Below are 18,686 nucleotides of genomic sequence, written 5' to 3'. Positions count from 1 at the left end.
TTGCCTTGCAAGCTGTTGGTTGGTATTCAAGTATTACTATTTGCTCCTAAGGCTATTCCATGTAAAGGTACAGGCTTTGGACCCCTAGAAAAAGTTTCATAGTCTTGAGAATGCCAGAAAGGAAAGTCCCATGTTCAATGAATATTCTACATTAGCCATTTAAACATTTCTAAGTCAAAGAAAAGTGTAACTGAATTTCAAAAAATTTTCCAACTATAATGTTATCAGCTCTTTTTCTTGGAATTAGGCTGTTCATTGCCCTGCTTTGAATGAACAACAACATGAGCAACTAAAGTAAGGGAGGCTGTTAAGCAAACAGTTAAAATATTTTTAAGTATTTAAAATATTTCCAACTACTATGAAATATTTTCATGAGATACATAAGCTCAACAAAAAGTATCAATTTTTAAAAATATATATTTTCAATAAAAATATTGATTTCAGAGAGGAAGGGAGTGGGGGAGAGAGATAGAAACATCAATGATGAGCGAGAATCATTGATCGGCTGCCTCTTACACACCGCACACTGGAAATGGAGCCCAAACCTGACTGGGAATGGAACTATGACCTCCTGTGGCTTAATCACTGAGCCACACTGGCTGGGCAAAAGTATCAATTTTTCTCACATATAGTCAGAGAAATTCAGAATCTTGTAACTTAATTTAGTTTAAAAACCAATGATAGTACTGATTGGTGTGGCTCAGTTGGTTAGAAGGTCGTCCCATGCACCAAAGGGTCATGTGTTTGATTCCTAGTCAGGACACATACTTTGGTTGTGGGTTCAGTCCCTGGTCGTGGTGCATGTTGGAGGTAGCCTATCGATGTTCCTCTCTCACACCGATGCTTCTCTTCTCTCTCCCCTCTCCTTTTCCCTCCCCCTTTCTCTCTCTCTAAAAAAATCAATAATTAAATAAAACCACACATATCCTCAGTGAGGATTTAAAAAAACAACAACTGCCCTTGCTGGTTGGGGCACATGCCCGGATTGTGGGTTTGATCCCCCATAGGGGGCATGTAGGAGGCAGCCTATCAATGTTCCACTTTCACATAGATGTTTCTCTCTCCCTCACTTCCTCTCTCTCTAAAAATCAATTAAAAATTAAAAACAAAACTAAATATAGCAAAGAACTGGAAAATAACTTGCTTCTCTGCCTTTAAATTTTGAGCTAAATTCTTTTTCTCAATGTAACAACTTAGCTAAAAATACATAACTTATGCTACAGTTCAACCAAAGAATAAATTAACCTCTGATAATTTTAAAAACAATCTTTACACATCAAAACATTGATTTTTCTTAAATTTCTAGGTCGTTTAATGACCCAAGCACTACTTCACTTAAGCACTAGTTAATAATCAAAATGACTTACCTCTATGAATGGGCTTAATCTGCCTGAGTTGTCTTGAGCACGGAAATATTTTGAAGCCGGTTCCTGCAAAGTCCCACCAAATCGGGCTCCTTTTTCTGAGGAGTGGGTTTTGGAAGTCTGCAAATACTGATGATAAGCACTCTTTACAGAAGAATGTAGTTTAGAAGTAAGGTCAGACTTTTGTAGAAATGGGGCCTTTTCTGGCCACAGCCCAATTTGCAGATTAGGGGTTGTAGGTTCCTTTGCCTTCACAGATGAATTCTTAGAAATTCCAGTCCTTTCCTGGTCATCATCAGAGTCAAACGTGATGGAAGGATCTGACCACTTGAAGGCAACAGATTCCCTCCTGCTAGCTCTGAGACTTCCCTTATGCAATGACTCTTCTTCCTCTTCCCCTAACTCCTGCCTCTCCTCTTCATCAAAATTCATCTTTAAGCGCTCTGACACCGACTGGAGAAGCGACAAGACAGAAGAGGGCTGGTTGGCATTATCCCTAGATTTTGTGGAGCCATGATGACCAGGTGAGACCTCGTTGGATAGAATGTCCTCCTGAGAGCTGTCATCCTCATAGATGGGAGACAAAGCTAAGGGATAAATTTTGTACCTTTTGGCTTCCACTGATAAGAACATTTCTGAGCTATCACTATCAAAGTTCTCACCTAATTTAGTACCTCTTTCAAAATGATGGACCAGGTCAGTTCTACTCTCAGACCTTTCACATGTGACAACAGGTATGCTGCCAGGGGGTGCATCAGGAAACGAGGGACAGGTTCTCCTCACTTCAGCAGGAGCACACTTGTCTTCACCTTGAAGGGGTTCTTCATACAATATAGTGAAGGAAGGGTTTTCCTGTTCAGCCTGAGAAATGAAGGCTAAGTTAGAGTCTTCTCTTTTATCGCAACCATCTCCTAGATTTCTTGTTTTGTCATCTACTGCAGTAACAGCTGTTCTTCTGTCTAGCCTTTCTATAGTATCCACAGGTTGAAAATCTGGCATTGCTAAGGCAGGGTAGCCTTCAAAATCCTTACTTAACGTAGGCGGTTCATATCCCCTGAAATAGGAAGCAAGTCGGTTATCACGTGCTATCAAGCCTTCCTTTACTTCAGTGGGCTCTTCCTCCATTTCTCCAATACTCTCTTCAGCATAATCTTGGGGTACTTTTTCAGGTTCAGATATGGGAGGCATGGCCTCTGCTTGTGTAACGGGCAATTCCAGACCTGTCCCATATGTTTTTCCTACATCTACCACTGCAGGTAACACTTGGTGTTTCCTGACAGGCCCATCAGAATCTTCTGGGGCTGTTCTCTCCATCTCTATCATAGAGGGCATGGACACAATCGTTCTAACTGTCTCTTTAGCATCCCTCTTGCATGCTTTTCCCATTTCTGGAGAGGCAGGGGCTGCCTTTTTGGGTATTTTTTTCACTTCCAATGCAAAAGGCACCTTTTCAGTTTTCCTAGTAACTCCTTCAGCATCCATTTGGTAACTGTTTTCCATTCCCAACACAGGCCTTTCAGTCTTCTCGGCAACCCCCTCGGAATCTTCATGGTAGATGTTTACCACTTCAAACACAATGGGCATCACCTCAGTTTTGTCCATATCTCCCTCAGCATCCTTTTGGTAAATATCTTCTATTTCTGATGCAGGAGGCATCACTTCAGACTTTTCAGTAAACCCCTCATCATCTTTTTGGTAGATATTTTCTATTTCTGACACAACTGATGTCACCCCGGTCTTGCCAACATCACCTTCAGCATGCTTTTGGCAAATATTTTCCATTCCCAGTTTAACAGACATCACTTCAGTCTTTCCAGTAATTCCCTCGGTATCTTTTTGACAGATATTTTTTACTTCTGACATAACAGGCATCACGTCAGTTTTGCCAATATCCCTTTCAGTATCCCCCATCTTACATGCATTTTCCATTCCTAAAAGGGCAGGTATTCCCTCAGTTTTTTCATGATACCCCTCAGCATCCATTTGATGTACTTCTTGCATTTTAAAACTGTCAGCCATGGGCTCAGTTTTTGTCTCATTCAATTCATCATCCCTTTTATGTGTTCCTTCCATTTCTGACATAAGGGGGACTGCCTCATTTTTCATAACACTATATTCAGCATTCTTTTGGTTTGTTTTTCCTATTTCTAACATGGAAGGGATAAGCTCAGTGTTTCCTATATTTCCTTCAGCATCCTTTTTGTGCACTTGCCCTACTTCTGACATTGCAAGGGGTATGCTCTTATTACTGTGTGCTGGCAAGCCCTTTTCAGGCATACACACAAGACTATCAGACAAGCTGCTTCTGGATGTCCCAGGTAAACGGGTGTCATCATTTGTGCACGGAGGCCATTGGACATTTAATACAAGAGTTCCAGTATCCTCTGTCCCAGTTTTTTGATTATTCACACATTCTATTTCCATTTTCTCTTTAGAGCCCTCTTTGAGAAGTACATGTGTTTCTACCCTATCATCTGACCCTTTACGGGGCAAGTCTTCAGCTAGTAAAACAGTATCTGATTCCTGCAAGTTTATACCATCAGACTGTCCAGCTCCGTTTCCTTTAATTGACTCTGTGTTACTTACAGAGAAGAATCTACCGAATACTTTATGTTCACTAATTTCACATGTGCTTTGATTTACTACCTGTTTTGATACCACCAACTCCCTTACAGGAGGCTTAACACTATCACTGTTCAGCATTTTTGGAGTATTAGCCTGAAGTTCAGAATCCCAGGTAGTCTCAGTATCTTCAAAAGCATCCTTTGTTATATGTTCTCGGACTGAATTAATAATCTCACTGACTAATTCCCTAGCTTGATCTTCTAACAAACAAGATACATTCATTCTATCAGAATCAAAAAGGAGACTCTCCTCACCAGGTGCAGGCGAAACACAGGCCCTTTCTTCCCCTTGGACTCCTGCCATGTTTCCCAAGTCCTGCTCTTCCAAATGCTCTGTCAGTTGGCTCCCCGGCAGTGGCGCCTTCGCTGGGTTCTCCTCAGGTGTGCCTTCTGGCAGGGCGCCAGGGTCCATGATGCCGTCTTTGGCCAGATGCTCCTGGCAGGTATCAACTGTGTGCTTGGATTTCAGGTCTTCCCTAACAGAATCAAAGACCTCGCCGATCAACGTGTCAGCCTTTTTCAGCAAACCGCTTCTGAGGGCCCCGAGCTGATGCTCAGCAGAGGCTTCAGAACACTGCTGGCGGGAGCTGTTAACTGACGCCGGGGCCCCAGCAACTGCTCCCACCTCTGCTTCCATGGGCCTGTCAAACGGGGCAGCAGTTGGGAAATCCAGAGATACCGTCCCAGTACGATTACCCAAATGTCCCTGAAAGGAGGTCACTTCAGCCCCTGTTGGTACAGATGCTTCCAATTCCAAATAAGAGCTATCAGGGTACAGCCGGTTAGTTAAGGCACCTTCATGTGTGGTATCTATAGCAACTTCTGCAGAACCAAAAGTATCCAGGGGATTATGTGAACTCGTGACCATGCTGACTCCTTCGGCCTTACTAGAGGAAGGCATGCTGTCAACCCCACCTTTCTTTCCCTGAGACGAGGCTTCCTTTTCAGATCTGAGCACAGAAGGAACACTGAGAACGCTTGCATCTTCAGGTGCAAAAGTGTTTTTTTCCAAAGTGATGTCAGAACCTAGAAAAGGTGAATTTACTTTTGTGCTGTCAGTTTCTTGGCATTTGGGGCAAGTATTAGTTAGGCTGAGTTCTGCTGTTTCTGAGAAACCTGAAATCTTTTGAGTCCCACAAATATCTGAAGGTTCATAACTCACATAAGTGTTGGCTTTTTCATCATGAATGGGAGGTAAAATCCCAGGTGTATTACTTCTGAGAGAAGCAGAAGCATAAGCCAACACTTCTATCTCTGTTTCCTTTACACCTTGATATCTGGAGACAGAAGGAGAAACCGCCGCTTGGCAATTCTCTTTAAGTCCAGCATCTGAATATTTTTCTTTAAGCTCATTATGATCCACCAATTGACAACTTTTGTCCTGTTCAGCCTCTGGAGAGGTTAACTCTGATAAGATAGGCTTTGCTGGCACATCTGTAATTTCAAATGGAGAAGAAATTTTACCCTGAGAAATGTCTCCAGGGTCTGTGTGGGAAACAGGTATCTCGGAGAGGGCTATAGTTTTTCCTCTCCCAGAATGTGACTCCACAGGAACACTATTCTGACCATTGACTTCAGCTTTTGAGAAAACTTTAGCAACGTTACTAGTTTTGGTGTCCAAGGAAAGAGAACCAGACTTCTCCATAGTGCTTTTCCTTGCTCCGCTGTTTGAACGCATTAACTCTGCTTTATGAGGGTCCTGAGAGGAAATGGAACTGTGATGCTCAAAGAGGCTTTCATCCTCCAATCTCGAGTCCACCCCCGTCAGGTGGGTGTCACTGGTTTCAGGGTCTAGTGGAACCTGGCATTTTTCACTATTAGGAAGAACATCCTTGGATTCAAGAATCACAGACGTGTGCTCAGGGTGAAGGCAAGCTAGAGGACTCTTCCCATCTGCAGCGTCAATGTGATTCGCCACATTTTCTTCTCGACACTCACCAGGCTCATTGGAAACACCAACAATGTTGACATCCCCTGTTTCAATGAGCACAGAAGACCCCTCATTCTTTAAAACAGGCACATCCAACCTGCTCAGCGTACTAATTCCAGGAACAATGGGGGGAGATGAAGCACTGGAATTTGATTTTTCACAGTCAAGGGGAAGAGAGGTTCTGGTATCAAGTGATACTTGAGTTTGTTGAGGACTCTCAGAGTCGGGAAGAGAGTCTGAAATGTGATTTCTATGGCTTTTGAAGGACAGTTCAGGGGTTATTTTGTTTTCTAGGCAGGCTACACCTGGTGACTCACTGATACATTTTACAGCAGCAGGGTCCTTTTGATTGATTCTAAGAGCATGAGGCATTTTGCCATGTGGCCCAAAATCAAGGCTTTTGGGTTCTGCTATAGACAACTGGTCAGTATCTTTGGGTAATGGCTCAATTCCATCTTCTGCATTGTTTGCGTGACTTGAAGCTGTGGGTTCACCAACTGAGACAGTTTCTGTTTCTTGCCTGATTTCTGTAACAGCTGGATTTTTCTGTGCATCTCGGGCAGACAACCTGTTTCCTTCATTTACAAGTTCAGTGCCTGTCACAGCATGTCTCGGAAGAGCAGCGGTGTGACTGGCAGCCTGTTGTGATGAGTTACCTACAGTTGGCGTGTCAGAACACTCACTCTCTGGAGACGGCAGGTCTTCATGCCTGATGGATTTATCTGGACACGGAAAATCTGTACTTTCCTGTTGGGTACTGTCACTTCCATCAGATTTACTACAAGACAAGTCAGCAACAGCAGGGTGCTCAGGCTCGACACGCTCTTCCCTTTGCACCAGGCTCCCATCACTCCCGATGGAGCTGCTTTCTTCTGTTGCAGTCTCGGGAGGAGTTATCCTCTGAAAGCCTGGACGGCCAGGGGCTGTGCCGCTGCAACTTCCTGTCAACAATGCGGAACACACTAGATTTCCGTCAGTCTGAGAAACTAGCACATGACTTAAATGCTGCTGTGAGTCAGATTCTCCAACAGCAAAGCTGGAGTTAGTCACAGAAGAAGGGGATGGCCTACTTCCCTCAGGTCCCCCAGGGCCATTTTTATTTAAAACTTCCTTAGAAGAAGCAATCTTCAGCACATCTGGGTTGTTTGTCAGATGGCTTTCTGTGTTGAGACTTATTCTGCTACAATCAGAGTCTTCTAATAGGTCTCCATGCATATGTCCTTTCATAGCTATGTCTGTGCTAGATGACGACAAAGATGACCGCATCCCAGCCTCAATCTCATTTCCAGGGCCAGTATGTGTGCTCGTACTAGAGTCAGAACTTTCATTTTCTCTGTCCAAGGGATTCACAGTTTCTAACACAGTCTGTTGCTTCAAAAATTTCCTAATTTGTCTGGGGCCTCGATACGTTGCATATGTTACTGAAGGCCTCTCTGGTTTACCATCTGCTTGTCTGTGAATAAACAAAACAAAACAAAAAACAAAGCACAAACAGCATGAGAGTATCAGAAAATATGATTAGAACACCTTAAGAGTAATCCCAGAAACTCTGGTGAAGTGTATCTCATAATAGGGAAGGCTTTTCACCTTTCTATGTAGAGAAAAGCTATAAAACCAGCAGTTTGTTTTTTCAAATTACAGCAAAGCTTTGACAATAGAAATTCTCATTGTGGATATAAATCTTTTGAAAGTATAAGAATTAAAGAACTTTTTAAAGCATTTCAACCCAACAAAGAAGCAGCTTCCTATATAAATGACATTGGAAGCATGAGTTAGTGTATAGAGAAGAATCTAAAAATTGTTACTCAACAGGTATATTTAAAGGCCATATGGATATTAAAAAGGAAATTTGCACAGTCAACTATACATACAATTACAAAGCTGTTTATTATTTTTAATTACATAAAGATAAAATCATTTACAATGCCTGTTGATGAGGATTTCTTTCAAATATACTTTAAAATATAGGTAATACCTTGTTTAAATTCTGTATTAATTGTGATTCACAGTGATAAAAAATATGTTTATACGATAGTAATAGCATTATGCAGCACAGGCTATTTTATTAACTTGTCTAAATTAAATTATTAACCCTTTTTAATACACCTGATTATTAAAAAAACTATAAAAATATTAGGGGCATTTTTATATGAGAAAGACAATGTAAAACCTTCAGTTAATTATTCTTTCTTAAAATAAATTAAAAATTTTATGTATGCAAAACTGAAGTCTCATAGGAATTTCAAAAGCATAGGCTCTTAATGTTAAATAATATTTTATATCTGAAATACTCTCATTTCAATAAAAATTAAATATATCCTTGCTTGCAATAAATTCATATCACAGAACCAAAGAGACAACTTTAATACTTAAAATGCAGATACTCAAATGATTAGAAAATACCTTCTCCAGATATATTATTTACATAATATCTAAAATTGCTTATAAGCAGTCCTTACTCATACTGTCAAAATAAACTATTAACCAAAATGGTATTCAACTTTTATAATTCCTAAACAAATTAAAAATTGTCAACAGGGAGTTACTAAAACTATAATTCAAAATCTGATTTCTAAGGCTGGGCTGGAAGAAGTTTGTTATCGCAGTCAAACTGGATGTCTAGTGGTCTTTTCCTTTCCTCTGAAGAATCACTTTTCTTAGCTCTGTAAAAAGGAAAGGTCCCAACGCTGCAATAGCTGTGGCGAATGGTGGATTTTTTTGGTACACCCCAGTGATCTTAGGTCCCGTAGCCAGTGTTTGCCCTTGAGGACTTGGAAACTTCTTACAGTCTCCACCAGCTGTTCCTATTGTTATTAATTTCTATTATTAATTGTTATTAACTGTATGATTTGGGGGATGTTACATATTTTTCTGAGCCTTGTTTCCTTATTTAAAAAAAGAAATATAGATTAAAACAAAGCAACAACAGCCAGGCCAGTGTGGTTTAGTGGCTGAGCATAGACCCATGAACCAAAAGGTCACCGGTTTGATTTCTGGTCAGGGCACAGGCCTGGGTTGTGGGTGATCCCCAGTAGGGGGCATGAAGAAAACCGACAATTGATGTTCCTATCTCTCTATCGCTTTTCCTTCCTCTCTCTTTCTAAAAAATAAAGACAAAAATAAATCAACAAAACAAAACAATAACAACAAGAATCGCCTTTCTTTGCTGAGGTGGTTCTGGTGAATTGCCTTAAACAAGTAATCTATTAACAAGGAAGGCTTTACCAACAAGAATTAAGAGGCACAGTATCCTCTTCCATTTTCTACTGTTCAGTACCAAAGTAAACCTGACTGTCAAGACGAAAATTCTGAAATGTTCCAAATTACAATTAGAGAGCCCAGAGAGTGAAAGAGAGAAGAGTTAGCCTGTTAATAGCTGTGGACCAGTTCTGACAAAAGACTGCTATTTCTGTACATCTGATGGAACTTCGGATTAAATTCCAGGTGGCTATTTCCACAGATAATTTTAGTCAGGCACCATCGATCCCCACTTCTTACCTAAACGGGGGCTTGCCAGACTGATGCCCACCACCAAGCCACAGGAGTGGGCTGCGCCCATCCCAGAGCTGCCCGCGGCACCTCCTCCTACCCTTTCCTACAGCTAATGTACATTCTTTCAGATGGCGTGCTCTTTCTTCCCCCTTCCCTGTGTTTGATGTATAAAAGTGCTTACAAGGACATATCCATCGGAGATGATGGACGTGTCCTTCCTACCTAGCCATGCTGCTGGTGCTTTAGGCTCCATGCCCCAAGACAGGTATTCTATTTTTTGCTAGCAATGGTCTAATAAACTGTTCTTTAAAAAAGACTTCCAGCCATGGAAATTAATTTTTTGCTGGTTTGTTTAATGACCTATTAATCAAAACCAAAGAAGAAAAAGCACAAAGTTTCCATTCTACCCAATTCCCATAGAACAGGCTCAAAATCCCCACCTTTTAAATTACTTTGGAACCAAAATCACCTGGAGAGGTAGCCCACTGCCGGGTCTCACTCCCAGATATGCTGAGTCAGTGGGTCTGGGTCTGATAATCTGCATTTCTAATGCTTCCCAGGTGCTGCTGCTGCTGATCTGGGGCCACATCCTCAATAGCTCTGCTTCAGACAATTCTTTATGAACAACCGACCCAATTCAACTTTTGTTGTTGTTGTTGCTATTGGACATTTGTTTCTAATTATACATTCTTATAAATAATGTTTCAGTAAACACATTTATTACTGGAGATAATCTACATGCTTTTTAAGGTTCTTGATACACGTTGCCCTAAAATGTGTCCTCACTCCTAACAGTACACAACTGCATTAGACATTATCAACATGACACACAGAGTACCATCATTTATTATCACTGCTATCAATTTAGTAGGAGAAAAGTTATTTTAGTTTGCATTTCTTTGATTGCTAGTGAGGATACGTTTTCTCCACTTATTTATTAGCAGTTTGTATTTCTTTTATTTGAATGATTTGTTTATATTGTTTGCCCATTTATTCTATTTGTAAGTTAGTGTCTAAAATTCTTATCAGTTATAGCATGGTCTGACATTTTTCATATATAATTTTCTTGTTTGCCAATTTAATGTATCATTGGTTATGATATTGCTTGACATAAGCGAGTTTGAAAATTGTAAGTAATCCACTTTACTGATCTTTCATTTCCTGCTTTCCATTGCTATCATGCTTAGAACATTGCTTCTCCCCAAGATAAAATTCACATTTAGCTACTTTTAGTTTTGTATGTTTTTAGTATGTTACTCCATTTTTATTGATTTTAACATAAAAATGAGACTACAAAGAACTAAACAGTCCTAAGTTATCACCTATATAGTATTACTGATGAGCTCCTCAAATAATAAAAATAATTCTCAGGTAGAGGTTAAATTAAAGTAAATAAAACAGATCTATCTCTCTCTCCCTCTATCTTCCTCTCTGAAATCAATAAAAATATATTAAAAAATAAAATAAAACAGATCCTTATTAGGGTTTTTTTTTTGGTTGTTAATCCTCACCCGAGGACATTTTCCCATTGATTTTTTTTTTAATTTTATTTTTTTAAAAATATATTTTATTGATTTTTTACAGAGAAGAAGGGAGAGGTATAGAGAGTTAGAAACAGCAATGAGAGAGATCGATCAGCTGCCTCCTACATGCCCCCCACTGGGGATGTGCCCGCAACCAAGGTACATGCCCTTGACCGGAATCGACTGGGACCCTTCAGTCCGCAGGCCGATGCTCTATCCCCTGAGCCAAACCGGTTCGGCCCATTGATTTTTAGAGAGAGTGAAAGGAGGTGGGTGGCGGGGGGAGAAACACTGATGTCAGAGACACATTGATTGGTTGCCTCCCACACATGCTCTGACTGGGGCCAGTGATGGAGCCTGCAACTGAGGAACGTGACCTTGACCAAAATTGAACTGGAGTCCCTTCAGTCCACAGGCTGATGCTCTAGCCACTAAGCCAAACTGGCCAGGTCTTTTTATTAGTTAAAAAAAAAAAATATATATATATATATACACACACACACACGCGCACACACACACACACACACACACACACACACACACACACACAGTGGGGCCTTGACTTTTCCGATTAACGAGTTTTTTGAGATACCAGCTGTCTCTCGGCTGATTTTTTGCATTGAGTTGACAGAGTAATTTGAGTTAACGAGCTCCTTAACGAGCTTGGTCTCGGAACGAATTAAACTCGTAAGTCAAGGCCCCACTGTATGCATATATACACACACACATATATATATATATATGTAATTTTATTGATTTCAGAAGGGAAGGGAGAGAGAAAAAGGGATAGAAACATCCATGATGAGAGAGAATCATTGATCAGCTGTCCCCTGCACGCCCCCTACTGGGGACTGAGCCTGCAACCCGGGCAGCCCTTGACCAGAATCAAACCGGCAACCCTTCAGTCTGCAGGCTGATGCTCTATCCACTGAGCGAAACTGGCTAGGGCTCCTTATTAGTTTTGAATGAATATTTTTGTTACACAAAATATCTAATGGACTCAACATTGTTATAAACATTTTTGGGGGTAGAAATTATTCCTTCTATTGCAAATGGAAGCAGCTACTATAGAAAGCAATATGGAAGTTCCTAAAAAAATTAAAACTAGAACTACCATATGACCTAGCTATCCCACTTCTGAGTACTTATCCAAAGAAATCCAAAACACTAATGTGAAAAGATATATGCATCCCTATGTTCATGGCATCATTATTTACAATAGCCAAGATATGGAAGCAACCTAAGTGACCACTGATAGACAACTGGATAAAGAAGTGGTACATATGTACAATGGAATTTTTAAAAAAAAATTTTCTTTAGAGAGAGGAAGGGAGAGGGAGAGAAAGAAAAACATCGATTGGTTGCCTCCCGAACGCACCCTGACAGGGGATCAAATACATAATCTGGGTAAGTGCCCTGATAGGGGATTGAACCCTCCACCTTTTGGTTTACAGAACAATACCCCAACCAACTGAGCCACACTGGCCAGGCATATATAATGGAATACTACTCTTCCATTAAAAAAAAAAAATGAAATCTTACCATTTGCAGCAACATGAATAGACCTACAGGGTATTATGCTAAGTGAAGTAAATCAGAGAAAGACAAATACCATATGATCTCACTTATATGTGGAATCCAAAAAACAAAATAAAGAAAACAGAAACACTCACAGATACAGAATAAGCTGATGATTGCCAGATGGGTGGGGGTTTGGGGGGGAAGGGAAGGATAAAGGAATTAAGAAGTACAAATTGGTAGTTATAAAATAGTTACAGGGATGTAAAGTACAGCATAGGGAATATAGTCAGTATTATTGTAATAATTACGTATGGTGTCAGGTGGGTACTAGACTTATTGGGGGGTATCACTTCATCTATAATAAAAGCGTAATATGCTAATTAGACCGGACATCCTTGTGGACAACCTTCCGAATGAAGCCGGGGCTGCGAGGGAAGCCCGGGTCCCAGTGCCTGCTGGTGGCCGAAGGGAAGCCTGAGTTCCAGGTGCCGGAGGGAAGCCGGTACTGGCAGCCAGGGAAGGAAAGTCGACTTGTGCACAAATTTCGTGCATCAGGCCTCTAGGAAATGATATAGATGTCTAACCACCATGCTGTATATCTGAAACTAATATAATATTGGATATCAACTGTAATTAAAAAATAAAGAAAATATTCCTTCTAGCTCATCTGTACCAGGAAAAACAAATTAGTGACTTCGTTAATCAAGCAAAGAACATAGGGGTGGTGAAATGCTCCTTGAATCTGTGCAAGATTTCAGTTTCTTGGAGTTGTGGAAAAGGTTCATAAGGCTAGTTTTAGGGATAGAGCCCATTCAATTTCTTCTCTGAACCTCTCAAATTATACTCCACAAAGAAAAGATACTGACAGAATATGAATACAAACCTTAGGACCATATTTGTTCCCCAAAGACACTGAACACACTGCCTGTTCTAATACAGGAAAAATTCAGACAACAGAAAACACTCATATTCAAGAAATCTTACATTAGAAGTAAACCTTGTATGATAACAAAGTTAGCACCTACCTAAAAGGTATTAGTATCACCCCCTAAAATAGCTCAAAAGGCCCTAGATTACATGTATGGTACACAGAATCACAGAACTTTTTTTTACCTACTACCAGGAACATTATAGGATACTTTTTCCAATCTCTTTAATTGAAAGTAGAGCTAAGGATCAAAAGCTAGATCCAAAAGCTCAGATTTTGGCTCAAGTAAAACTTAAACTTACTTTATGAAGTCACTGGTTTCCTGTTCGCTGTCTTGTGTGGTATCCAAAGAAAAGGCATCTGAGGGTGCAGCCGAGCTGGACTCCTGCTCTCCTGCCAGCAGGGCCGGGGTTCCCGGGGAGCCCCTGCACATCTCCCTCTCCTCCCTGACCTCTTCCCCCTGATGCTCCCTGGGACTTCGGAAGTCCTTCTCAGTTCTGTCATGGTCATCTTTCAGAGAGGACTGCTTGGCCTCAGCAAGAGATGCTTTTCCAGAGATATTGAATAAGTTGCCAAGAAACTGAAAAAAGCTTTCTTTTGGCTGTCGATCACTTTCTCCTGTTTTGCCATCTGACGTAGGACTGGGAAGGTCGTTGGGCTTTTTGGAATCTCCTGGCACTGGAAGAGCGATTAGCTTCTCAGCATGGTTCCTTCTGTGCTCACTTTGGGGAATCTTTGAAAACAAAACAGAATAACAAGCATCATCACTAAAAAGTAACTCAGGCTGACTGATAACCTAGTACAGGATACATTCTGCGTTAGACCCAGGGACGTGTTTATGAATAAGACTGGTGATTTCTGTTTCCTTGGGAAGTTTACAATCTGCTGAAGAGCACAGTCAGCTCAACTCTAACAAAGCTACATAGTCAATGTCATGAAGAGAGAGGTACAGCACACCTGGGAAACCCAGCCCAGATCTGGTGGCAGTGAGGGCAGAGAAGGTAACTCAGGGATGCTTCCTGGAGGAGGTGACCCCTGTAGGAGACCGACAAAGTGACTTTGTGATGCTTGTGCGTCTTCTTCCCTCTCCTCTTCCTCCCCTCCTCTGTGTTTAATACGACTGGAGGTCAGGGTACAAAAAGAGAAGAGTGAGGGATTAAGTATGGGGAGATAAGTAAAGGAACAGATTTTGGCAAAATTTATGTGTATTTAAATATAGCCATTCTTATTACAAAGCTAATGGACACTACTTTCAAACACTCGGTATATTAGACAAATAACACCCAAATAGACCTCATCACTTCAGCATTGCGTTAACCCACAAGCTTCCACATTATGTAAAGGTTTTCCTTAAGAAGATGAGGAAAGACAGCAACATGGTACATCAATTCAGAGGAAAGCTCTTCATGGTACAACACAAAGTTCTGATATGCACATTAATGCAAACCATGGACAACACAGGGATTCCTGCAGAGTTAAATACTTTCAGAAGTGCATTTTACCTGCCCATAACTAGGTACTAGTAAAACAAACTCATTCATGCATACTCTGTGTCAGGAAAGATTAAACTGCTATATCAAAGGGCAGGCTGGCGTGGCATAGCACACTCTTCCCCAAAGCTTCATTAGCTTTAGGCCAATATACCAAGTCACCCTGCCTTCCAAACATGCTCACACCTACTTGTAAAAGGAATGTGCACCCGACAGTATCTGTCAGATGGTATGCTCGCTGGTGCTTATAAAAGGAAAGCTCAAGTGTGACTCAGAAAAAATCAGGACACCAAAGGCAAAACCACCTTGGGGCACTGCAGGTTCACATGACAAAGTATTGTAAGGAGTTGATCTTCAAGAAGGCAACAGCCTCGTAATCATAATGTTATTTGCTCATCTCATTCCCTGTTTTAATCCAAATTCGAAAATAGTTTAAAGGAGTATTCCACTAACCACTAATAAAACTTAGCCTATGAAAGGCTGAGAAATGTATAGAACCCATTAGACCAGGAAACTAATTTTGAGCAAACAATATTTTAAGTTTGTTCCCACCCTGGGTGTCAGGATATTTTTGAGTAAATACATAGCATTTTTCCCTGTGTAAGGACCTTAACATACTGTGTGAGTCTCTACATATAGAATATCACCAGCCTTCTGAGGTCACTAAAAGTCTCACCTTTTACTAGTTTCAACTGGAACTTGGTCCCACTGCTCTCTATCTCATCCAGCCAACCTTCTGTCATTATGGGAGCCCACACTATAAACTAGCTGTGCCCTCCCTTCACATAAACTGCATAAACAGCCTCTCTGTGTGGCAGGGCAAGATACGCTAGGTCCCTGGTCGGCAAACTGCAGCTCGCAAGCCACATGCGGCTCTTTGGCCCCTTGAGTATGGCTCTTCCACAAAATACCACATGCGGGCGCACACGTACAGTACGACTGAAACTTCATGGCCCATGCACAGAAGTCGGTATTTTGTGGAAGAGCCACACTCAAGGAGCCAAAGAGCCGCATGTGGCTCGTGAGCCACAGTTTGCCAACCACTGCGCTAGGTGATATTGGAAAATGCTCATGTGTATGTAAGATACATATTTTTTGTCCATTATTCCCTTTAATTCCAACCATAATATTTCCCCCTGAGCCAAATGAATGAACACTATAACAGGAATAGAACCGTGATTTTTTGTTATAATTAGTGTGAATGACTGCTCATCCTGGGTAGCTACTCATTACATCATAAATACAGGGTACGGCAAAGACAGGCTTACAGTTTGTTCATGTGGGAAATAATACAATCCTATATAATAAAGAAGTAATATGCAAATGGTCGTTACAACGTGAAGTGTAACCACCAACCACGTAACAACTGGGTCACGGATCAGGAGGAGGGTGGGGCAGCGAGCTACAAGTGGGCAGCAGAGAGCTACAGGAGGGGGCAGGGCAGCAAGCTATGGGGGTGGGGGTGGGGGGGTGGAGGGAGCTACAGGAGAGTGGGGCAGTGGGCGGAGAGCTACCGGAGGGCGGTGGCGAGCTACTGGCGTACGGATTCATGTGCAGGGCTACTAGCAATTAGTAAATGATAGTACAAGAATAAACTGTGTTTGTGTACTCACAACTGTAAACCTACTTTTGCCCAACCCTATATTCTTAAAAAGCTTTAGAGATTCACAAAGTCTTATAAAATTGGGGCAATGGTTTTAAAAAGGGAGAATTAAGAGAACAAGGAGAGTACATTTTTTAACTATCAATAAACCTCAAGACAAATAATTACTGTCAAAAAGAGTATTTATTTCACTGCCTAAATTATTTTCACTTGGCAATTCCTTTCACAGTATAACAGACTAGTTTCTAAACTGTGATAGAGAAATCACTGGTTTCTCTTTCCCCTAAACTTTTAGCTTCTTTGCTTTTCCAGAATTCCTATATCTTAAGTTTACTACAGAGAACTTTTTTCCAGTTCCTTAAAATGTCTTAGTTGCTTAGTCTTCCCCTAATGATCTTATGAGAAATTTTTAACAATAACTAAAATCCCCTCAACCAGAAAGAAGTATCTAAATTTAGAAACAAAAACTAGCAGAAAAGAGTACTGTTGTTCCAAGTAAACACAATGCATTATTTATGTAATTAAAAATTTTAAGTCTGATCTGAAACAGCTGCTCGCTGCCCTCGGCTTAGACAACAATGAAGTTCAGCCTGCTACAGCCAGGGCCAGCGTCGCCTGCCAGCAGGGCTGCCTGCCATTGTTCCAAAGAGTGAGTGGAATACAAGCACTTGGCGTTCAAGCAAACACCAGTGAAACATCGGTTCCAATTGTTCTCAACGATGTCGGTAATCTACAAATAAAATAGAAAGGCTACCGATGAAGGCATATGTATCTTAGGAATTAAAATTTTTTTCCTTCATATTCCATATATTGTAAAGTAGTGCCCTTAGGTCCAAATTCATCTGTTCTCTTTGGCTTGTGCCCAAGGCAAGGAAATACAGGAAAACATTAGGTACACTGATTAATAAGATAGCTGCGGCTCACGAGTTTACAGTCTAGTAAGATACACCTCATCACATCTCGGTGTGGGACTCACGAGAGGTATGTACACATGGCAGACACAATAGCTGAGCTGGGGATGGGGAGAACACACTGCATAAAAGCGTAGCACCTGAGCTTGCTCCTGAAGGCCAAAAGAGCATTCTAGACACAAAGTATAGCATGTACGGTACAAAGGTACAGAAGTGTGAGGTTTGTTTATTATGGCTGGAGAAGATTGGGGCACAGAGGATAGAGACTGAGGCTGATAAGATGACCAATTAAAAGTGACGGCTGAGGGATAACAGTCACAGATGATTAAGTTTTCTAAACTGAGCAACTATTTGAGTAGTTAAGCCAAAAATGAATAAGAGGAATATGAGGGGAGGTGCCTTTGTGTGTGTGTGTGTGTGGGGGGGGTTGTTTACAAACTATTTAGATGTGAAATGTTGAATTTTTGGTCCCCTGGTGATGTGCAAGTTGAGCTATCTAGTAAGCAGTCAGAACACAGTTTAAGAATGCAATTGGTAATACAGTAGGGTAAAGGGGGACCAACCAAAGAACTGTAGGGAAACAAGATTAAAGGCGGGCACAAAGAAGAGAAGAAATCAGTGAGAGAGACGGAGGAGGCCAAAAGTGGGCCAGGTCATCCCCTCCAGAATACTGGTCTCCAAAGGCATAAGACAAAGATTATTTCCAAAAGCAAAGAGGAGTACATGCCAAATGCCACCGTGAGGTCAACAAAGTCCTCACTCTCCTGGTAACTGGTCTTTAAAAATGTCAGGCACACTCCCGATTGGGCATTTACTCTTCTCTCTGTTCAGAATGTTCTTCCCCCAGATACCAATGTTTCTCACTCCTCCTCACCTCCTTCAGACCTTTACTTATCTCCTCATTGCAGGTTTCTCCAGCCACCCTGTTTAAAAGAATAAACCCTCGGCTCTGAAATTGCCCATCTCTGTTCTCTGCTTTATTTTTCTTATTTTTTCTTGCCAGTATCAAATACACATACATATTATTTAATACCTGTGTCTTCCTCTAGTATATAAAAGCCACAAGGGCAAGGAATTTTGTCTGTTTCAGTCATGCAGTATCTCTAATACCTTGAAATGTACCTGACAGTAAGAGCCAAAAATGCGCAAATATTTGTTGGATTAATAAATGAAGGAAAGAAGAGTATAGAGAAGCCCTGGAATACAGGAGAAATAGTCCTAACAGCTCAGGAATTTGTGAGCACAGCCCCAAACTCAGGGTGGTAAGCAGTAAGTAGCAAGGAAACAGGAACAGCCCACA

At 41.1% G+C, this 18,686-nt stretch overlaps 1 protein-coding gene across 6 annotated transcripts in view; it reads right to left on the bottom strand.

The window, feature by feature from the left end:
- The window catches only part of CRYBG3 (crystallin beta-gamma domain containing 3), a 131,278-nt gene that overhangs the window by 78,263 nt on the left and 34,329 nt on the right, over positions 1-18,686 (bottom strand). For 5 of the 6 annotated variants that reach the window (XM_036352724.1, XM_036352725.1, XM_036352726.1 and 2 more), the window contains 2 exons: positions 13,685-14,115; positions 1,368-7,371 (listed from right to left, as the gene is read on the bottom strand). In XM_036352724.1, the coding sequence (XP_036208617.1) occupies positions 1,368-7,371; positions 13,685-14,115 (6,435 nt within the window). Of the gene's footprint in view, positions 1-1,367; positions 7,372-13,684; positions 14,116-18,686 lie in introns of those variants that run through there. The other variant, XM_036352729.1, reaches the window with a different exon arrangement.

The sequence above is a fragment of the Myotis myotis genome, unplaced genomic scaffold (assembly GCF_014108235.1).
Source record: "Myotis myotis isolate mMyoMyo1 unplaced genomic scaffold, mMyoMyo1.p scaffold_m19_p_2, whole genome shotgun sequence".
Taxonomy (NCBI): Eukaryota; Metazoa; Chordata; class Mammalia; order Chiroptera; family Vespertilionidae; genus Myotis; species Myotis myotis.
This window is presented reverse-complemented; position numbering and strand designations above follow the sequence as displayed.